General features: G+C 50.3%; 5 protein-coding genes across 5 annotated transcripts; 1 reads left to right on the forward strand and 4 right to left on the reverse strand.

Moving 5' to 3' along the window:
• Positions 1-140: 140 nt before the first annotated feature.
• On the reverse strand, positions 141-2633 carry L3040_009557 (uncharacterized protein; the record flags this gene model as incomplete). Its single annotated transcript, XM_066156008.1, has 4 exons — positions 141-571; positions 628-892; positions 941-1004; positions 1054-2633. 4 exons carry the CDS (start codon positions 2631-2633, stop codon positions 141-143), a joined length of 2340 nt encoding a protein of 779 aa, XP_066010276.1.
• A 1890-nt stretch (positions 2634-4523) lies between these two features.
• Positions 4524-6518, reverse strand: L3040_009558 (uncharacterized protein; the record flags this gene model as incomplete). The annotated part of the gene is made up of 7 exons (XM_007293324.2): positions 4524-4587; positions 4733-4871; positions 4926-5610; positions 5704-5836; positions 5990-6024; positions 6171-6277; positions 6503-6518. 7 exons carry the CDS (start codon positions 6516-6518, stop codon positions 4524-4526), a joined length of 1179 nt encoding a protein of 392 aa, XP_007293386.2.
• A 3193-nt stretch (positions 6519-9711) lies between these two features.
• Positions 9712-10531, reverse strand: L3040_009559 (uncharacterized protein; the record flags this gene model as incomplete). The annotated part of the gene is made up of 3 exons (XM_007293323.1): positions 9712-10172; positions 10241-10343; positions 10400-10531. The coding sequence occupies 3 exons, from the start codon at positions 10529-10531 to the stop codon at positions 9712-9714; spliced, it is 696 nt and encodes a 231-aa protein (XP_007293385.1).
• A 773-nt stretch (positions 10532-11304) lies between these two features.
• L3040_009560 (uncharacterized protein) lies at positions 11305-12391 on the forward strand (the record flags this gene model as incomplete). Its single annotated transcript, XM_007293322.1, has 3 exons — positions 11305-11698; positions 11948-12141; positions 12305-12391. 3 exons carry the CDS (start codon positions 11305-11307, stop codon positions 12389-12391), a joined length of 675 nt encoding a protein of 224 aa, XP_007293384.1.
• A 735-nt stretch (positions 12392-13126) lies between these two features.
• L3040_009561 (uncharacterized protein) lies at positions 13127-15145 on the reverse strand (the record flags this gene model as incomplete). Its single annotated transcript, XM_007293321.1, has 2 exons — positions 13127-14619; positions 14689-15145. 2 exons carry the CDS (start codon positions 15143-15145, stop codon positions 13127-13129), a joined length of 1950 nt encoding a protein of 649 aa, XP_007293383.1.
• Between the last annotated feature and the right edge of the window lie 741 nt (positions 15146-15886).

A 15886-nucleotide genomic window follows, 5' to 3' on the forward strand; every position in this document is an offset into this window, starting at 1 on the left:
AAGAGTTGATCCCGACCGCTCGTACACCCAATGGCCTCCGGTGTTACACTCTTTGAATGGCCGCACACCAGCAACCCGGCAGGCATCTCACATCTTCTGTCATTGCCTTCCTCATCACCAATGTTGCCAGCCAGAAGAGATCACGCTCGAACCGGCGTCCTTACACTCCTCGGCGCACCCATTTGCAAGTCGTCCATGACGATATCCGGGCGCGCTAGCTCATCCTCATCCGTATCCTCTTGCTCCTCTTTCTCTTCCACCCAATTTCTCACACTCATCATCATAAATTTCTTCGCATCAGCCTGGTGTCGCATCAGCATCTTCGCCAGCCCAGTCCCATCGACATCTCCTTGGGTAAGGACAATATCTGCCTTTTCAACCTGGCCGAAACGGTGCTTCTTAATTTTCTTCAGCGAATCCTCATCATACCAGCAGGCGTGTCCAGGCGAGACATAGATCAAAGAGTTGCTTTGATACCAGCGAGAAAGCGTAGGGTCGGTTTCAGATTTGACGGGTCGAAGGGCGCCAGTCACAAAAGAAACGATTCCAGCAATCTTGTCCTTAGCACCATCTATGGAACGTTAAAAGATACAGACGTAAGTATACCACGGGACGGTAGATACGAACCTCTTGCGACCAATAACTGCTTGATGCCAAAGTAGGCGTCACCAACACCCATCAGCGTGATACTTGCATCGCGATTCAGTTCGAGGTAATTATCCCAGATAAAGCAAAGCAAATCTCGCACTTGCGTTCCCATGGTGCCTTCGGTCGGCTTGGGCACATACGGGTCAGTGTCGGAAGGTTGCGAGATGTGCTGTGGGCAGTTGATGTCGATGACGCCAAAGCCATGATTGATGGCCCAGTCGATGTAAGGGAGAATTCCTTCCGTCTTTAACATCTTTAGTCTCTGTTCAAGCTTGTAGAATCTCATACTTACCACAAATGAGTTATGTGCGTCGACAGAATTATCGTAGGGATCTGGCTGGGCGTAGACCTGAGGTCTAGTTTTGTCGGTTAGGAAAATTATCGTGCTTGACAAGAGGAACTTACGGATCATGAATGATTAGCAAGATCTTCTTCGCCCTATGCAGTTCAGGCGTAACTAGAACCTGATTTTCAAAAGACCGACTGATCTTTGTCCGCTGGATGTACAGAGGAATCATGTCATGCTTCTCAGCAAGTCCGATCTTCTGTGCAGATCGGATGATATCGCTCATTCGACTCATTCCCATCTCTTTTAGAGCCGAAAGCGGGAGAACGCCTGGTCGCATGCACTCCCAGTACGCCGATTGTATCCTCTTGACATTTTCAAGAGTGTGCGCAGCAGCCTTGTTGAGAGGTGGGATCTTAAGCCGCATGGGAGGCTCACCCATCAGCGTCTTCGCAACAGCGAGTGCGGATCTTGAGATGGCTCCCAAGTTGTACCCACCCTCTAAGCAGACAGCTACCTTTCCGTTGGCGAGCGACATGAGCATGTGCGTCATGTGGGAATAGCAAGCTTGAGAGACCCAACATCCTCCCAGATCGTCGCCAGCCGCAGCGTCAAAGCCTGCCGAGACGATGACCAAGTCTGGATCGAATTCCTGGGCAATGGGCATCACGATCCTCTGGAAGGCCGCCATGTATTCCCCATCTCCGACACCTTGTTCTGGCCAGCCGATATTGATGTTCTTTCCCAACCCCTTCCCCACACCACACTTATCAAGGCCACCATCCGGAATTCCGTCAATCTCGGGCTGACCTGGGTAAAATGACCCGTTCATGTATACATGGATCGAGATGTAGAGCACGTTTGGGTCGTCGTAAAATATGTTCTGGATTCCGTTGCCATGGTGGACATCCCAGTCAAGAATCAGGACCTTCCGGCAGGATTCTGGATAGTCTGCCATACAGATTCGGGCGGCGATTGGGACGTTATTAAAGATGCAGAAGCCCAACGACTCGTTGTGCTCGGCATGGTGACCAGGTGGACGGATGACGGCAATCGCGTTCTTCACTTTACCAGCGACGATATTTTTGCACGTCTCGATTGCTCCACCCGCAGAGATCAAAGCAGCCTCGTATGTGAGGTTACCAACATATAGAGACTTTCTTCCATTGTCGTAGTCGTTGGTAAGCTGCCTTAGGTCTTCGGAGGACATCTGAGATAACGATCTAACCCATTCGAAATGCGATGCTGTATGCACCGTACAGATTTCTTCCCGAGTCGCCTCCCTCGCAGCAATCCTCCACATATACTTGCTTGGGTCGAGCTTGATCTCATTCTTGACCTGGATCTGTGATCGTTCCAGAATGAGACCATGAGTCTTGAACTCTGTCATGATCGCCTCTATCCGGCGGGGATCTTCAGGATGGTGGGGGCTTGAGGAAAAATCTGCGTTGGCATGAAATTTCATTCTATCATCGTAGCAGCATCCCGTAGGCAAGCCCGCCTTCCGAATAGCAACATCTTTGGCTTTTTGAGACGTGGGTTGTAATTTCGATTGTGATCCGTCGTCGGTCGCATCTTGGGTCGATCCAGGAGTCTCAGACCCTCTGCTTCGGGCAAGGACTCGAGGATCCACGGTGCCAGTTTTGATAGCGCCGTTGCTGATGTGCGCCTCTTCATTGGTGTCCATGAGCACGTCCATGTCGGTCGTTTTGAGTTGGTTGTTAATGATCTAAGAAGGTTTGTGACCCGGTGCTTAAAAAAAAAGCCTTGGTCGGAGAAGGGAGAAATAGAGAGGCTAAAAATTCGTAATCGAATGCAAAAGCGATGAAGAAAACGTAGGACTGTTATGTAACGACGCTTCTGCAACTGACTCGTCACGACGAAAACAAAGGAGCTGATCTGTTCTTGAGCTGCACTAGCGAAGTGCGTAGGATTCCTATATCTTCAGATTTCATCAGCATCGAGACTTTGAAGAAGATTTATCCGATAGCCGATTACCTCTTCGAGGAGGGAACGGACATCAGCCAGGACAGCAAAACAATTGTCGACAGGCCAAGCAATTAATGATACAACACGACCAACAGCAGTGATAGTAGGAACGACAATGGATAAATAATAATCATATGACGCGAGCCCTTCCGCTCCCCCATCCCCGATCTCCCTTCTTCTTTCCCGGCCCGTGACTCGAATTAACCGAAACAGCAAAGCTCAGCGCAAAAGCAGGAGTAGGAGAAGGAGAAGTAAACAATGATTGCAGAAGACGACAAAAATTGATGGTAAATCACGCGACTTACCAAGTTCCTAGCTGCAGGTATCAAATCCCATTGGCCGCCCGGTACTCTTCGAGTCCCACCCTCGTCGTGACAAGTCCGCGGTTTCTACCTTGCGAGCGACAGCGGAGCTAGGATTCCGCCAGAATTTTCCTTAATTCCAAGGGTTGGCGGAGGAGAAGAAAGTTTGTTGTTGTGGTGGTAAGGCCGTGGGGTAAGTAAGTCCGGAGTTTTGGAGATTGAGAGACGCGATAGGAGCTTGGGCCACCGTCGCGGTGGGATGGTATAGGCGAAGTTATAGCCTGGTGGCCTCGCGATGGTAAATAAGGCTGCCGTATTTGCTCGGAAGCGAGTTGTAGCTTGAATAAAAGCTATCAAGACCGTATTAGAGCAACCAATAACAGAAATTTGCCATTCCAACTTCGAGCTCTCCCGGAAGTTTTCAAGCCATAAAGCCAGCACAATATCCATCCCCTCTCATATATATAAGGTACATATATACCTATACCCATCCCATAAATCCTCAAATTATCCCCTCGACAATCCAGGCCATTCATTCAAACCCCAACCCCAACCCCAACCCCAACAACAACAACAACAACAACAACAACATCCCCTTCTTCTTCCTCTTCACAGCCCCTCCCCCCTCCTCCGAGCCGAGTAAAGCAACTCCCACATCCAAATCCTATCATATCCAGATCTTGTCAGGAAGGGAGGGCGATTAGATGGCTGACTCATCTTCATCAACCGGCAACCGGCGACCTCCTTCCATCTTTGCCGTCTGGTTCTATATCTAAAGGCTGCGTCTGAGGTCGACTCGTGTAACCGATTGCCTGGATGATTTTTGGGGAAGCATTGATACATGAGGAGCGGCTCTTTACCGCTTCTTTCAAGCCCATGTTACTGATCCTTGCTTCTTGGAGGCCACGCCATGGTGTGCAGGATGTACAGAGGAGTACCTGTCTGTAGATTGGAGAGAAGGACGAAAGGATGAAGGAAGGGCAGAAGAGAGAAGAGGAGTGGAGGAAGAGAGGAGAGAGATAGAAGGAAAGCGGGGTTCCTCATGTCGCAGCCATCTCGCAAGCAAGGAAGGAAAGAAAGAGCCTCAATATAAACTGGGCACCCACCGAAAAGAATGCCAGCAATGTAGAAGCCACACAGAATGAATAGTGTACACAAGGTTGCATTTTTCTATGCGAGCGCAGCATAATCTATGTCTACGCGCCTTCTCAGGCTTCCTAACCAATCCCTCCGGACCCTCACTGCCGCTGCCAATGTTTTATCCCTAAGCTTGAACAGCTGCGCCCTCAAGAGAATCCTCAGTTGCCGGCGTCAATCTTAGCAATGTAGCTGAGGAGGTCGAGAACGCGGCGGGAGTAGCCCCTAGATTAGAATGGGTCAGCAGCTGTGATACAGACATGTTTTGGTGGGGGAAGGGACGATTTCTCGGATCAGACTGAATGCAAGACAAAGAAAGCTGGAACCAGAGACTGCAAGTGAGGCGGGTGAATAAAATGGGACGACTAACCATTCATTATCGTACCACGACACCAGTTTTACGAAGTTCGGGTTAAGTGAAATTCCGGCCTTGGCATCGAAGATGCTAGAGTGGGTATCTCCGTTCAAATCGGTAGAAACAACATCATCTTCAGTGTATCCAAGAACGCCTGGCCTCAATTAGCAGGTGATTCAGGGTTGAAAATCTCAGCAGTCAAAATTACCCTTAAGAGGACCCTCGGAAGCCTTCTTGATGGCAGCCTTGATCTCATCGTAAGAAGCACCCTTCTCGAGGCGGACGGTCAAATCAACAACGGACACATTGGCGGTTGGGACACGGAGAGACATTCCCGTAAGCTTGCCGTTGAGCTCTGGGATAACCTTTCCGACAGCCTTGGCGGCACCAGTGCTGCTGGGAATGATGTTCTGAGCAGCAGTTCGGCCTCCACGCCAGTCCTTTGCAGATGGACCATCGACGGTCTTCTGGGTGGCGGTGTAGGAGTGAACGGTGGTCATGAGACCCTCGACAATACCGAACTCGTCGTTGATAACCTTGGCGAGAGGAGCAAGGCAGTTGGTGGTGCAGGAAGCGTTGGAGATGACCTCTACGTCGGACTTGTAGGTCTTCTCGTTGACACCCATCACGTACATGGGGGCGTCGGCGGAAGGTGCAGAGATGACAACCTTCTTGGCGCCTCCCTTCAAGTGAGCCTTGGCCTTCTCGGTGGTGGTGAAGACACCGGTGGCCTCGACAACGTAGTATGCACCCGTCTCGCTCCATGGGATCTCGGAGGGGTCTTTCTTGGCGTAGAACTTGACGAGCTTGCCGTTGACCTTCAATCCATCCTCGAGAGCCTCGATCGTGCCCTTGAATTGACCGTGGGTGGAGTCGTACTTGAGCATGTAGGCCTGCGGGAGTGATACGGCGTCAGCTTCATATTCATATTATGCTGTCTGTGTGTGGAAGTGTGAGGGGCCGGGAGCGGGGGCGGGGTAACTCACGGCGTAGTGGGGCTCAATGAAAGGGTCGTTGACGGCGACGATGTCAATGTCATTGTGCTCGATGGCATTGCGGAAGACGATACGACCGATACGACCGAAGCCGTTGATTCCAACCTTGGTAGGAGCCATGATTCTATGATACGGGTTAGATGGTTCAGCTCGATTTTTTTTTTTTTTTTGGAAGCTCGACGAGGGGCAGTAGCTGTAGCTGTAGCTATAGCTGTAGCTGTGGCCGTAGCTGTTGCTGGTGGAGTGTTGGAGGTGAGAGATCTGGAGAAATACTTACATTTGATATGAAGTTGTTGGGGGGGTGTTTTTTTTCTGGTTAGGGAGAGATGTATGAAGAGGGAAGAGTTGGGAGATATTGTGGGAAGTGGGAAGATGAACAGTTCACGGCCGATGGTGGGGGTTAAAGCAATTGGTTGAGCCAAGGACTAAGAGCTAGCTAGCGCCATATCACGGGGTACGGGCGCTAGTAGCTTGGTAAGGTGCCGGTAGCTGTGGGTGAGGAATCTGAGGATGAGGATGAGGAGGACAAGGCAAGGCAAGGCAAGGTTTGACTCCTGCTCATGAGCTATTGATCAGCTACCTACGCCTACGTCGGCTGTTTTTTGTGCTTGTTTTGCTAATCCTATCTACCTACCTACCTACCTACCGACCTACCGACCTACTTTTTAGTTTGTTTTTATATACTACGATATACTACGATATACACCTATCTAGCTTGCGACCCCAAGGACCCATCCATGACCTCAAGACTTGTATGATCCAAAGAAAAGCCTCTGCGACAAAGTCTCACCAGATGTGCCAGCCATCACCTACAGCGACAGGAGTCACGAGTACGGATTCCCCTATTCTCTCCGATGTAGGCACCATACCGGTACCAACAACCGCCGCTGCTCCGGGGATGAGCGACGATGCCCAGCTTTGGTCGAGCAGATGGCCTCACTCCCGCTCCCACAGGAGCATTTGCGGGAGAGGTCGGTCGGTGCCACTGCCCACGTGCCAGACCACCGACTCCCGTTCCCCTCCCTCTCCCCACGATAATCCGGATAGCAACCAGTCTAATAGCGAGCCCGGCCGAGCATTATCGCGAGTGTATTGTCATCGTCTTCATGACGAAAATTTTCAAGCCGCATGACAGTTGAACTTGATCCTGACTTCCTGGCGGATGAGGATGCAAGCTCGTACCCGTCTCTGCCCCATCTGGCCGGCCCGGCTGGGCTGCTTCTTAGTGTGCAATGTGCAATGCACCACTCACCAGCCGGGCCAATAGGAACATCAACTCAAAACATCAAAACAGGCCATACAGTAGCGGAAATTCACACGTGTCGCGATGATAAGTATTACTACGCTATGATGCCATGAGCTGCTGCCTGGAAAGAAGACAGAAAGAGGGCTCACATCACCTGACCTCCTCTCACCCAATCCAGATATCTATATCACGTGACTATGATACCCACTAGTTGATAAGGTGGTGGAGCTAGAGTGGGGGGCTGCTAAGCGACGATTAGCGACAATAATATACTACGTACAACTATGCGGGACTTGCGTCATTGGGTTCGACCTTGATAAGTAGACGGTTACCTTCTCGCCCTGTTCACTCGACCTTGAGATCAAGCCGAGATTCGCTTGGTCCGCTGGGTGTTATCCTCCATCGCTATCTCAACCTCAACCTCAAACTCAGTCTCAGTCTCAAATTCAACACGGAACGACTAGACAGACTAATGTCCCAACTCCATTCCAATAATAAGTGCGACGTGCAACAAAACCGATTCGGGTAACTCGGAAATATGCTGCAAGTCCTAGGTACGTACTAGTAGTTCGAGACATCGACAAGGGGTGCCACGATAGAATGGACCCGTCTCGAGAGCGGCGAGGTGACTAAAGAGCTCGGCTTTGCAAAGAGAGTTGTCGGCTGAAGTGGATTGTACTCAAAGGTTCCAACTCGACGTCATCAAGTGACAGTCGACTGAGGCCACTGCGAAGCCATCCATCCTAGCCACCTTGGGCGAAATGGCTGATCTCTTGCGGCTTCTCGTTCGCGCGTCGATGGGATGATCGAATTTTGGACTCGGAGCTGGCGGCAGAGGTCAAAAGGGTGGCTTTGTTGGTGTCAAGTTCCACCCACCTACCCATGGCCGCTTTCGAGCTGTGAATCAAGATATAGCTTGCTGGCTGGTACTCTACGACTGGTCGTTCGGGCTAATCACCACTGCATCATCGACAGGATTCTTTACAATTATCTCGCAAGATAACGCCAACGGACACGCTGCTCGATTCACACTGAGTAGTAAAAGTTCAAAAGTTTTTAGTATTGAGCCGATCGGATAGCTACAACTAGCTTTGTCTCTCGATCTTAACCCGATTGAAGCGGTCTGAGATTGGATACATGATTATATTCAAGAGAAATACCCAAAAGTTTATCAGATCAAAACTACTTCCGATTAAAACAAGTTGTTTGATAAGGGTAAGATTCGGTCGATAAAGATAAAGTTACAGCTTAGTAGCTTAGTAGAATGAAAGCTTATTGAAACAACGAGAACGAACTGTACAATGGTATTTATCTTTTAGCGAGCAAGGATATGCCTCGGACCCGGCTCCCCGGCATGTACGGAGTAGAAACTCTTGTACTGTGTACTACTACTACTACAATAATATATGTAACCTACCATCCCATCCCTTTAATGAATACATAGCAGATTTTCTTTCTCAGCCCTCAAACAAAGCTATGTGTTGAAAAAGGGAAAGTAGAAACCCTCGATCTCGAATGGCCAGCAATCCACAGAAGCCCCCTTTTCAACGATTCGCACTTCATTATCGTCCGTAAAGGTAAAGGAGAAAGGTGACGTCCCCCATACCTCGCGGATACGGTTGCGTACTCAGGTTCTCCAGCCTCCAAAAGTCCGAACTAGGTACTACGTAAATCCCTTATGCAAGCCGCGTAGTACCTTGGCTACCAGAACATGATGCTTTGAGCGCCTTCCACGCTTTGGTTTTCTGCTCTCATCTGTCTTTCTGGACCCTGCTTGTTTGTTTGCTTGGCTCTACTTATTGCTTGCTAAGCTGCCCTTGCTGCTTTGGAGGATACCTACTCTTTTGCCAAGAGAGGACTGGTCTCGCATGGCATCTACTCCGTCGGCCAGGTTTGACCAAGTACCTACTCGGTCTTTGTAGTTGTGTTGGTCTGAGCCGTGAGAGATTTGGCCGTCGAAACCGCTATTTTGTAACTACCTATTCCTAAAAGTAAGTTGTGAAGTTGGTTTTCGGTTCTATTCTTACGCTACTTTTCAGTGGGCTGTAGCGCTCCCATCGGTTACATTCCACGTTTCGATGGACCTAGCACTCTGCGGCTCAATGGAAAGTCCGAAGCACTTCCTCCCCAGGGAAAATATTAAGTAAGTACTAAGTACTACTCACATCCTCAGGGGTGCTTAGAACCTTACAGCACCGCGTCGGAAAGAAAAATCTCATTGTCAAAGTGAAAACAACTAATATAATCGGGATTTTCAGCTTGCTTGACGGCAGGTGCTCTCCCGACGTCCCCTTCTCTACTCTTGTCATCACGTATATCCTCGCTTGGAACAAAAAAAAGTTGTGCATTCTGTATCAGTTCGAGCAGCTCTTACGTCCAACGCTATAGGGCTTGGGCATGACTTGAGCTTATGCGGCCTGTGTGTAAGAGCAGCGTCGGAGCTCGCAATACTTGCGCTTTGCTCCTGGATGCTATCAATGTCCAAATAAAAGGCACGAACCCCCCCCCACCGCGGGAAAAAGTAGCTGAGAGATGTATAAAAAACATGGTGCAAACACAAAAGAGCATAACCCGAAGCTAGAATAGAAGTGACGAAAAATCGTGGTGTCTTTGAAAGTCGGATATGCGTGACAGCGCATATCTGGTGTTACTATTACTCGTGCGACCAGCAGGTCTATCCCATTATCGAAAATTATCCCCCGTATACTCCTCCGTAGACGCCCTTCCCGTTACATTACAAAGCCTAACATGTTCTAGGCGTCATTGATCCATGATGGAACCAAAGCTTCAGGACTCGGTAATCCAATCTCTCCCTTGATATTCCAACTGTCCCAATTGACAGTTTTGTCCGAATATGCCAATAGCTCCTCCTTTGTTTTGAAGCATTCAGACCATAATTCCAACTCGTCTTTGTTTACCACCTCAGTTGGAATGACCATCTGCATGTTGTAGCCCTTGGATGCGATATATGAAAAGCGAAGCGCTTTCTCGCCACCTTGACTATGTCGTATATATTGCCAGATGTATTCCATGATGTAGCGATCGCCTGCGAACCATAATTGGATTTCCTGGCGCCGACCATTTTGGTACGTATTTTCGTAGTATTCTGGGATGTATACTTTTTGCGCCTCTTCCATCTTCTCGCGATCGGCTTCGACAACACAGTACCAGTTCTTGACTCTTGGATCACCTTCCCAGAGGGCAGGTACTTGTGCTATTTGAAATATTAGCTTGGCGTGCTACGTATAGGTACCCACCCATAGATATCATAAATCAACTCACTCAGAGAGAAGCCGGTCCCCAGTTGATTTTTAAATTGGCGGATCTGACCGAAAATTAAGTCTCTAGTTGGCTTGTTCTTTTCATTGATCTTCGCGGCTTCCAGCTATCATTCGCGTGATTAGTATAAGCTTACATCGTATCAACCAAAGTGACACTTACTGGGGAAACTGTTCGATAGCCGATAACTTCTCTATCGTAGACTACTTGACCAATGACTCCTCCTTGCGCTCTACTAAAGAGAAAGCTGAAGACAAGCAAGATCGCGCAAAGAGATTTCGATGGTGACATCATATTTGCAATTATCCGAAATAGTATTAGAGAAAGAAGTTTCGGAGAGATAACGAAAGGGAACAAGCTTGCAAGAGCGGAAGGATGATTAGGAGTTCTGAAAGGCAGCGGAGGAGAGAATATATATCTCTCTCTTTAATTGATTCTATCTACTCATTTTACTAAAAATGGCAACGGACAAGTAACTTCTATTTTTATTCAACGACCATCTCCCATACGAAGTCGTGACGCTGGGTTAAGTACTTAGTATTGGTAAATTTGACTTGGTATTTAAGATGATTTTCGACATGGGGACAGATATGCTGGCCGCACGAGTAGGTACCGGTACCTACCGGTAGGTATGTACTACCGGTATGCACAGATGTACAGCGACGCCCGTAGATGTGCGTGTCCCCGTTGGCAACCCTCTCCCCAAGCTGCACAGTAATACTTCATCTCTGTCAGTTCTGTCAGTTCTGTCAATCCCGTCAATCCCGTCAATCCCGTCAATCCCGTCAATCCTGTCTTCCTACTGCCCAGTTCCCCATTGAGAAACCCAGAATAGGGCGAACGAGGATGCTTCGTAAACCTGATCAGAAATACTACAAGTACTACGTACGTCCCAGGTGTAAGTATTACCCCTCGAGGGTTGGGTAACCAGGGGGTTTAAAGTGGAAACTAGACTTTTGAGGCAGCCTCGAGGGGTAATACTTACCGGTAGGCCCCGTACCATGGTATCACGGAAAAGCGGCCCCGCTTAATATAGTAAGTAGCTCGCTAAAAGCAAATACCTTACGATGTGGACTTCGCCTCACAGGATCACAGCCCCATCTTCTATTCCTATTTTCATCTCAACACAACGCGCAACCTCACAGCTCCCCCTGACCTCCAGCAAATCTTTGTTGAGAATCTCCGAGATCCAATTGAGTAGCCCTCATTACCGCCGCCCATCTCCAGCACCCACGATGTTCCGCCAATCCGCCCTCCGCAGCTCGCGGGCCCTCGCCCTTACACGGCAAACGGCGACAGTGCAGAAGAGAAGCGCGCACGCCGTCTCCAACCCGATGCTGGCGAACATCGAGAAGCGGTGGGAGACTATGCCGCCGCAGGAGCAGGCCGACCTGTGGATGGCGCTGCGGGACCGCATGAAGGTGAACTGGGCCGAGATGACGCTGCAGGAGAAGAAGGCTGGTAAGGTCCATCTCTTCTTCCTTCCACATCACACATTTCAAATCTGCGGAACACATAAAATCTGGGCTGTGGGGGTGACACGCGTTGGAAGCTTGATGATGGCATCGGGGGAGGCAATTGGAGTGGGATTCGGAATCTGGACTTGGGGTTTGAGTATGGGGGAAGCAGGAAGAAAAGCAGAAGAATTGACATAGACAGCCATGGATGTCAAGTGAAAGAATGATTGCTAATTGGATTGAAAAACTATAGCCTACTATATCGCCTTTGGCGCTCACGGCCCCCGCGCTGAGCCTGACCCCAACGAGGGATGGAAGGTCTTCGGATTCACGTGTGCTGGAGTTGGCGTCTCGGCCGTTCTGTTCGGCTTCATACGCTTTTTCGCAAAGGGTAGCCCCAGCACGATGAACAAGGAGTACCAGGAGGCCACGAATGAGTACCTGAGGGTATGTCTGTCCACTTCCCACCCCCATCCTCTGCTCTGGTCTACATGATATGGTGGAGAGCTCTTGGGGAGACATGAGAACGGAGCTATACGGGATCGCAGGATAGCTTTACACACCCCCTCTGGTGTGGAATGAAAAGCTGACATTTACGTGTGACGCACAGGCACAAAACTCCGAACCTATCTCCGGTCTCTCGTCCGAAGGCTACGTCGGCCCGGGAATGGTGCAGAGCGCGCCCAAGAAGAAGTAGAGCGAGCATCCCACCAAACCACCAACCGCCGGCATTCTATTCACCACTGTACACTCACACTCAATATCTTCCCGTTTCCTTTGTCTTTGGTGCATGGGAGGAGAGAAAGTGAGAGAGTGCTCCGTGCTTATAGGTGTGTCGTGGAGGTGTGTCGTGGAAAGTCTTTGCGTGAATGGATTGATAGACGGCGGACGTGGTATGGATATCAAGTGCTTATGTGAAGGGGATGAGGTGTTGCATGGAGGGAGGGTAGGTGATGGGGTGGAATGGGAGAGAGGATAGGGGAGGGGAAGCTTGTACAAAGTATTCGTTCTTTTTTTTTTCCTTTTTTTTTTTTTGCCTGCGCGTTAGAGAATGAATAGAGGGTTCGTGACCTAATAACGACTTCTGCTTGTTCACTCTGATGGCTCCTTGATTCGTTCATGCATGAGGGAGGTGAAGGAAGGTGATCGGAGGTTCTAGAGTCTGTCCTCAGTTCTTCATGTTTGCATATCTGTTATTTCTGGCTGCATCAGGTAATACCTATGGATCGACCATGCTGCATCTAAGCCCCTCCATAAACCACACAGCACACGTAGGTATGCATGCATGCATCATCAGATATCCCTCCCCTAACGCCAAGTCGCAACTCCTTCAAAGCTCAAATCCATGCTTTGCCTCGAATGACTCAAAATCCCAGTGCAGCCAGCCAACCCATCAACCCGTAAGTCAGTCAGCCAGCAAGTAAATTCTTACCTACATGCCACTACTCCCCAGCCGCCTGAAATTCTCAAAGCCCCCACCCTCATCCTTCTCTCCCTCCCCCTTCCCCTTCCCTTTCCCTTTCTCGTTTGCACCCCGAGCCTCGCCCTCGTTTCCATCTTCATCTCCGTCTCGCCTCTTCCATGCCTCCTCCTCCTCCTCCCACGCTTCCTCGAAAGCCCGGCTCTGGCCGCGGCTCCAACAACGCGGCATCTTTGCATGCCCCTCCCCCTCGTCATCAACATCTTCCTCTTCCTCTACGGAAGAATGGTGCTGGTGCTGTCCCCGCACGAACGCTTCGTCGACGAGACAGAAGCGGATGGCGCTCCCGGGGCCATGGTACATGATTTCCGATAATAGAGACTCGACGATGCTGCGGAGGCCGCGGGCGCCGATACCGCCTTGCCCACTGATACTAGCACCTTTCCCGTTAGGTGAGGAAGCGGAAGCGGAAGAGGCAGGGTGGAGTGCGCGCTCGGCAATGGCGTGGAGAGCCCCCGTGGTGAATTTCAGCTGGATACCGTAGGTGCTGAATAGAGCCGTGAACTGCCTGACGAGGGAGTTTCGGGGGGCGGTCAGGATGGTGATTAGCTGGTGGAGGGAGAGCGGCGACAGCGGAACGGTGATGGGGATGCGGCCAAGAAGTTCGGGGATCAAGCCGTAGGTTTGGAGGTCTGAAGGGAGGACTGAGGCGAGGATGTTGGGCTCTTTTCTTTTTACTCTTCTTTCTGGTGTAGGTGAGGATGAGAGTAGTTTTGGGGATGTTGATGAAGGGGAGGATTTAAGCTGTGCTCCGAAGCCAAGTGATGGTCCTGTTGATAAGCGAGAAGATATGATCTTTTCTAGTCCAACGAAGGCGCCGGCGAATACGAATAGGATGTTTGTCGTGTCAATGGTGTATTGCTCGCTCTTCCCCGCTTGCTGAGCTGATTCCCTTCCACGATCGAGTCCCCGCCCTGCATTTTCAGACTTTGAATTCCGGTCTGATTTTGCGTTTACGGTGACGGTGGCCCCTTCTATCATTTTCAATAAGCCTTGCTGCACGCCTTCGCCGGAGACGTCGCGGCCATGGGTCATGATGGCTGGTTTGGCGAGTTTGTCTACTTCGTCGAAAAAGATGATTCCCGTCTCGCATTTTTGGATCGAGTGAGATGAGGCGAGGAGGAGGCGTTCGATGGATGACTCGATGTCAGTTCCTATGTAGCCTGCTTGTGTTAGGGAGGAGCAGTCGACGGTTGCAAAGGGGACTTCGAGGACGCGGGCGAGGGTGGACAGGATGTAGGTCTTTCCCACGCCAGAGGGACCAAGCAGGAGGAGGTTAGACTTCTCGATGGTAGTTGGGGAGTCCTGTGGGAGGGGGAGGGAGCCGAGTTCTGGCGAGGGAGAGGGTGGTGGTTGGGCTTGGGCTTGGAATTGAAATTGGGCGTGGGAGCGGTAAGGATGGGGGTTGTTGAGGTCTACGCTTTCTATATGCCCTGGGTATTCATCTGGAAGAATGTAAATAACTGTGAGATACCGGTATTTGAACGGGTGTAGATGATCAGGTGACAACATACTTTCAGCAGGATGCGCGTTCCGCTCCCTCTCTCTCATTTCCCATCGATGCTGCTGGTCGACCTTTGCCTCTTCTTCCTCCTCAAGCCGCCGCAGCTCTCGAATCCGTTGATAATGATTGAAGATGGCCACTGAAGTGACCTTCTTGGCCTTGTCCTGCCCAACGATATATTTATCCAGGTGCTCCTTCAGCAACGAGGGAGTCAGACGTTGAGTTCCAGATCCATGACTCGAAGCTTTTGATAGCGGACCCTCTGTAGGCCTTCCCGTCTCATAGGAGCCTGTGAAGCCAGCGCTCTGGCTATGAAAGTCTGTACGGTAATACTGCGAGTCTCGGGATCGAGAAGCGGTGGTGGTGGAGAGCAGGTGGCGAGATGATGCGAGTTTGGATTTGGAAGGAAATCTAGGGAGTCTAGTAGGGCGTGTGGGGAGAGGGAGTGTCCGGATCATGGGCAGCATATTGCGAGAATGAGAGCTGGATGATCATAACTGCTCCATGAAGGTTGGTAAGGGAAGCTGTACTGTACCGAGTAAATCTAGATAGACAAGATAGATAGGTAGGTAGATACACGTGAGTTGAGGTTGGGTCGAGTCGAGCCAAACATGGGGAGTCACGTTTGCGAGGAGAGCTGCGATGAAGCGAGATCGGGGGAGTGGGGCTGAGGGGGTGGGGACGGGGACGAGGATGGGGATGGGGATGGGGATGGGATGGGGAAAGGTCGGATGCGTCTGAAAGTCCTGAGGGTGTTGAGGGTGTCGGGTTCTCATGAAGAGGGATCCGAGTTTGTACAATGTTGCACAGGAAATATTCCAAACTCAACCCAACTCCCTTTTTTCCCTTTTTTCCCTTTTTCCCGAGCATCGACGACTTCGATGTCACGTGTATTGCCGTGAAGACGAATTGAAATTGTTGGGCTGCTGCTCCTGGTCCCACTGCTGGCCAGTCCCACTCCTGGTCCTTGCCCAGTCCGACGTCATAGGCGGGGAGAGAAGTTCAACTCCAACTTACCCGCAGCATCGCTCGTTCATTGGGTTCAGTGGGAAGGAGAAAAAAATTATTCGAGAGAGTCTTCCCATCTGTCCATCTGTCCATCTTCCTTCTTTCCATACCTTCCAGAACTTTACAAAGATTCCTGCGATTTAAATTTCCACCTCCATCTTTCCATCAATCAGTTCAAGTGTTGTCGCAACGCAACTGCC

The sequence above is a fragment of the Drepanopeziza brunnea genome, assembly GCF_022702325.1.
Source record: "Drepanopeziza brunnea f. sp. 'multigermtubi' strain 214-2 chromosome Unknown ctg19, whole genome shotgun sequence".
Classification (NCBI taxonomy): domain Eukaryota; kingdom Fungi; phylum Ascomycota; class Leotiomycetes; order Helotiales; family Drepanopezizaceae; genus Drepanopeziza; species Drepanopeziza brunnea.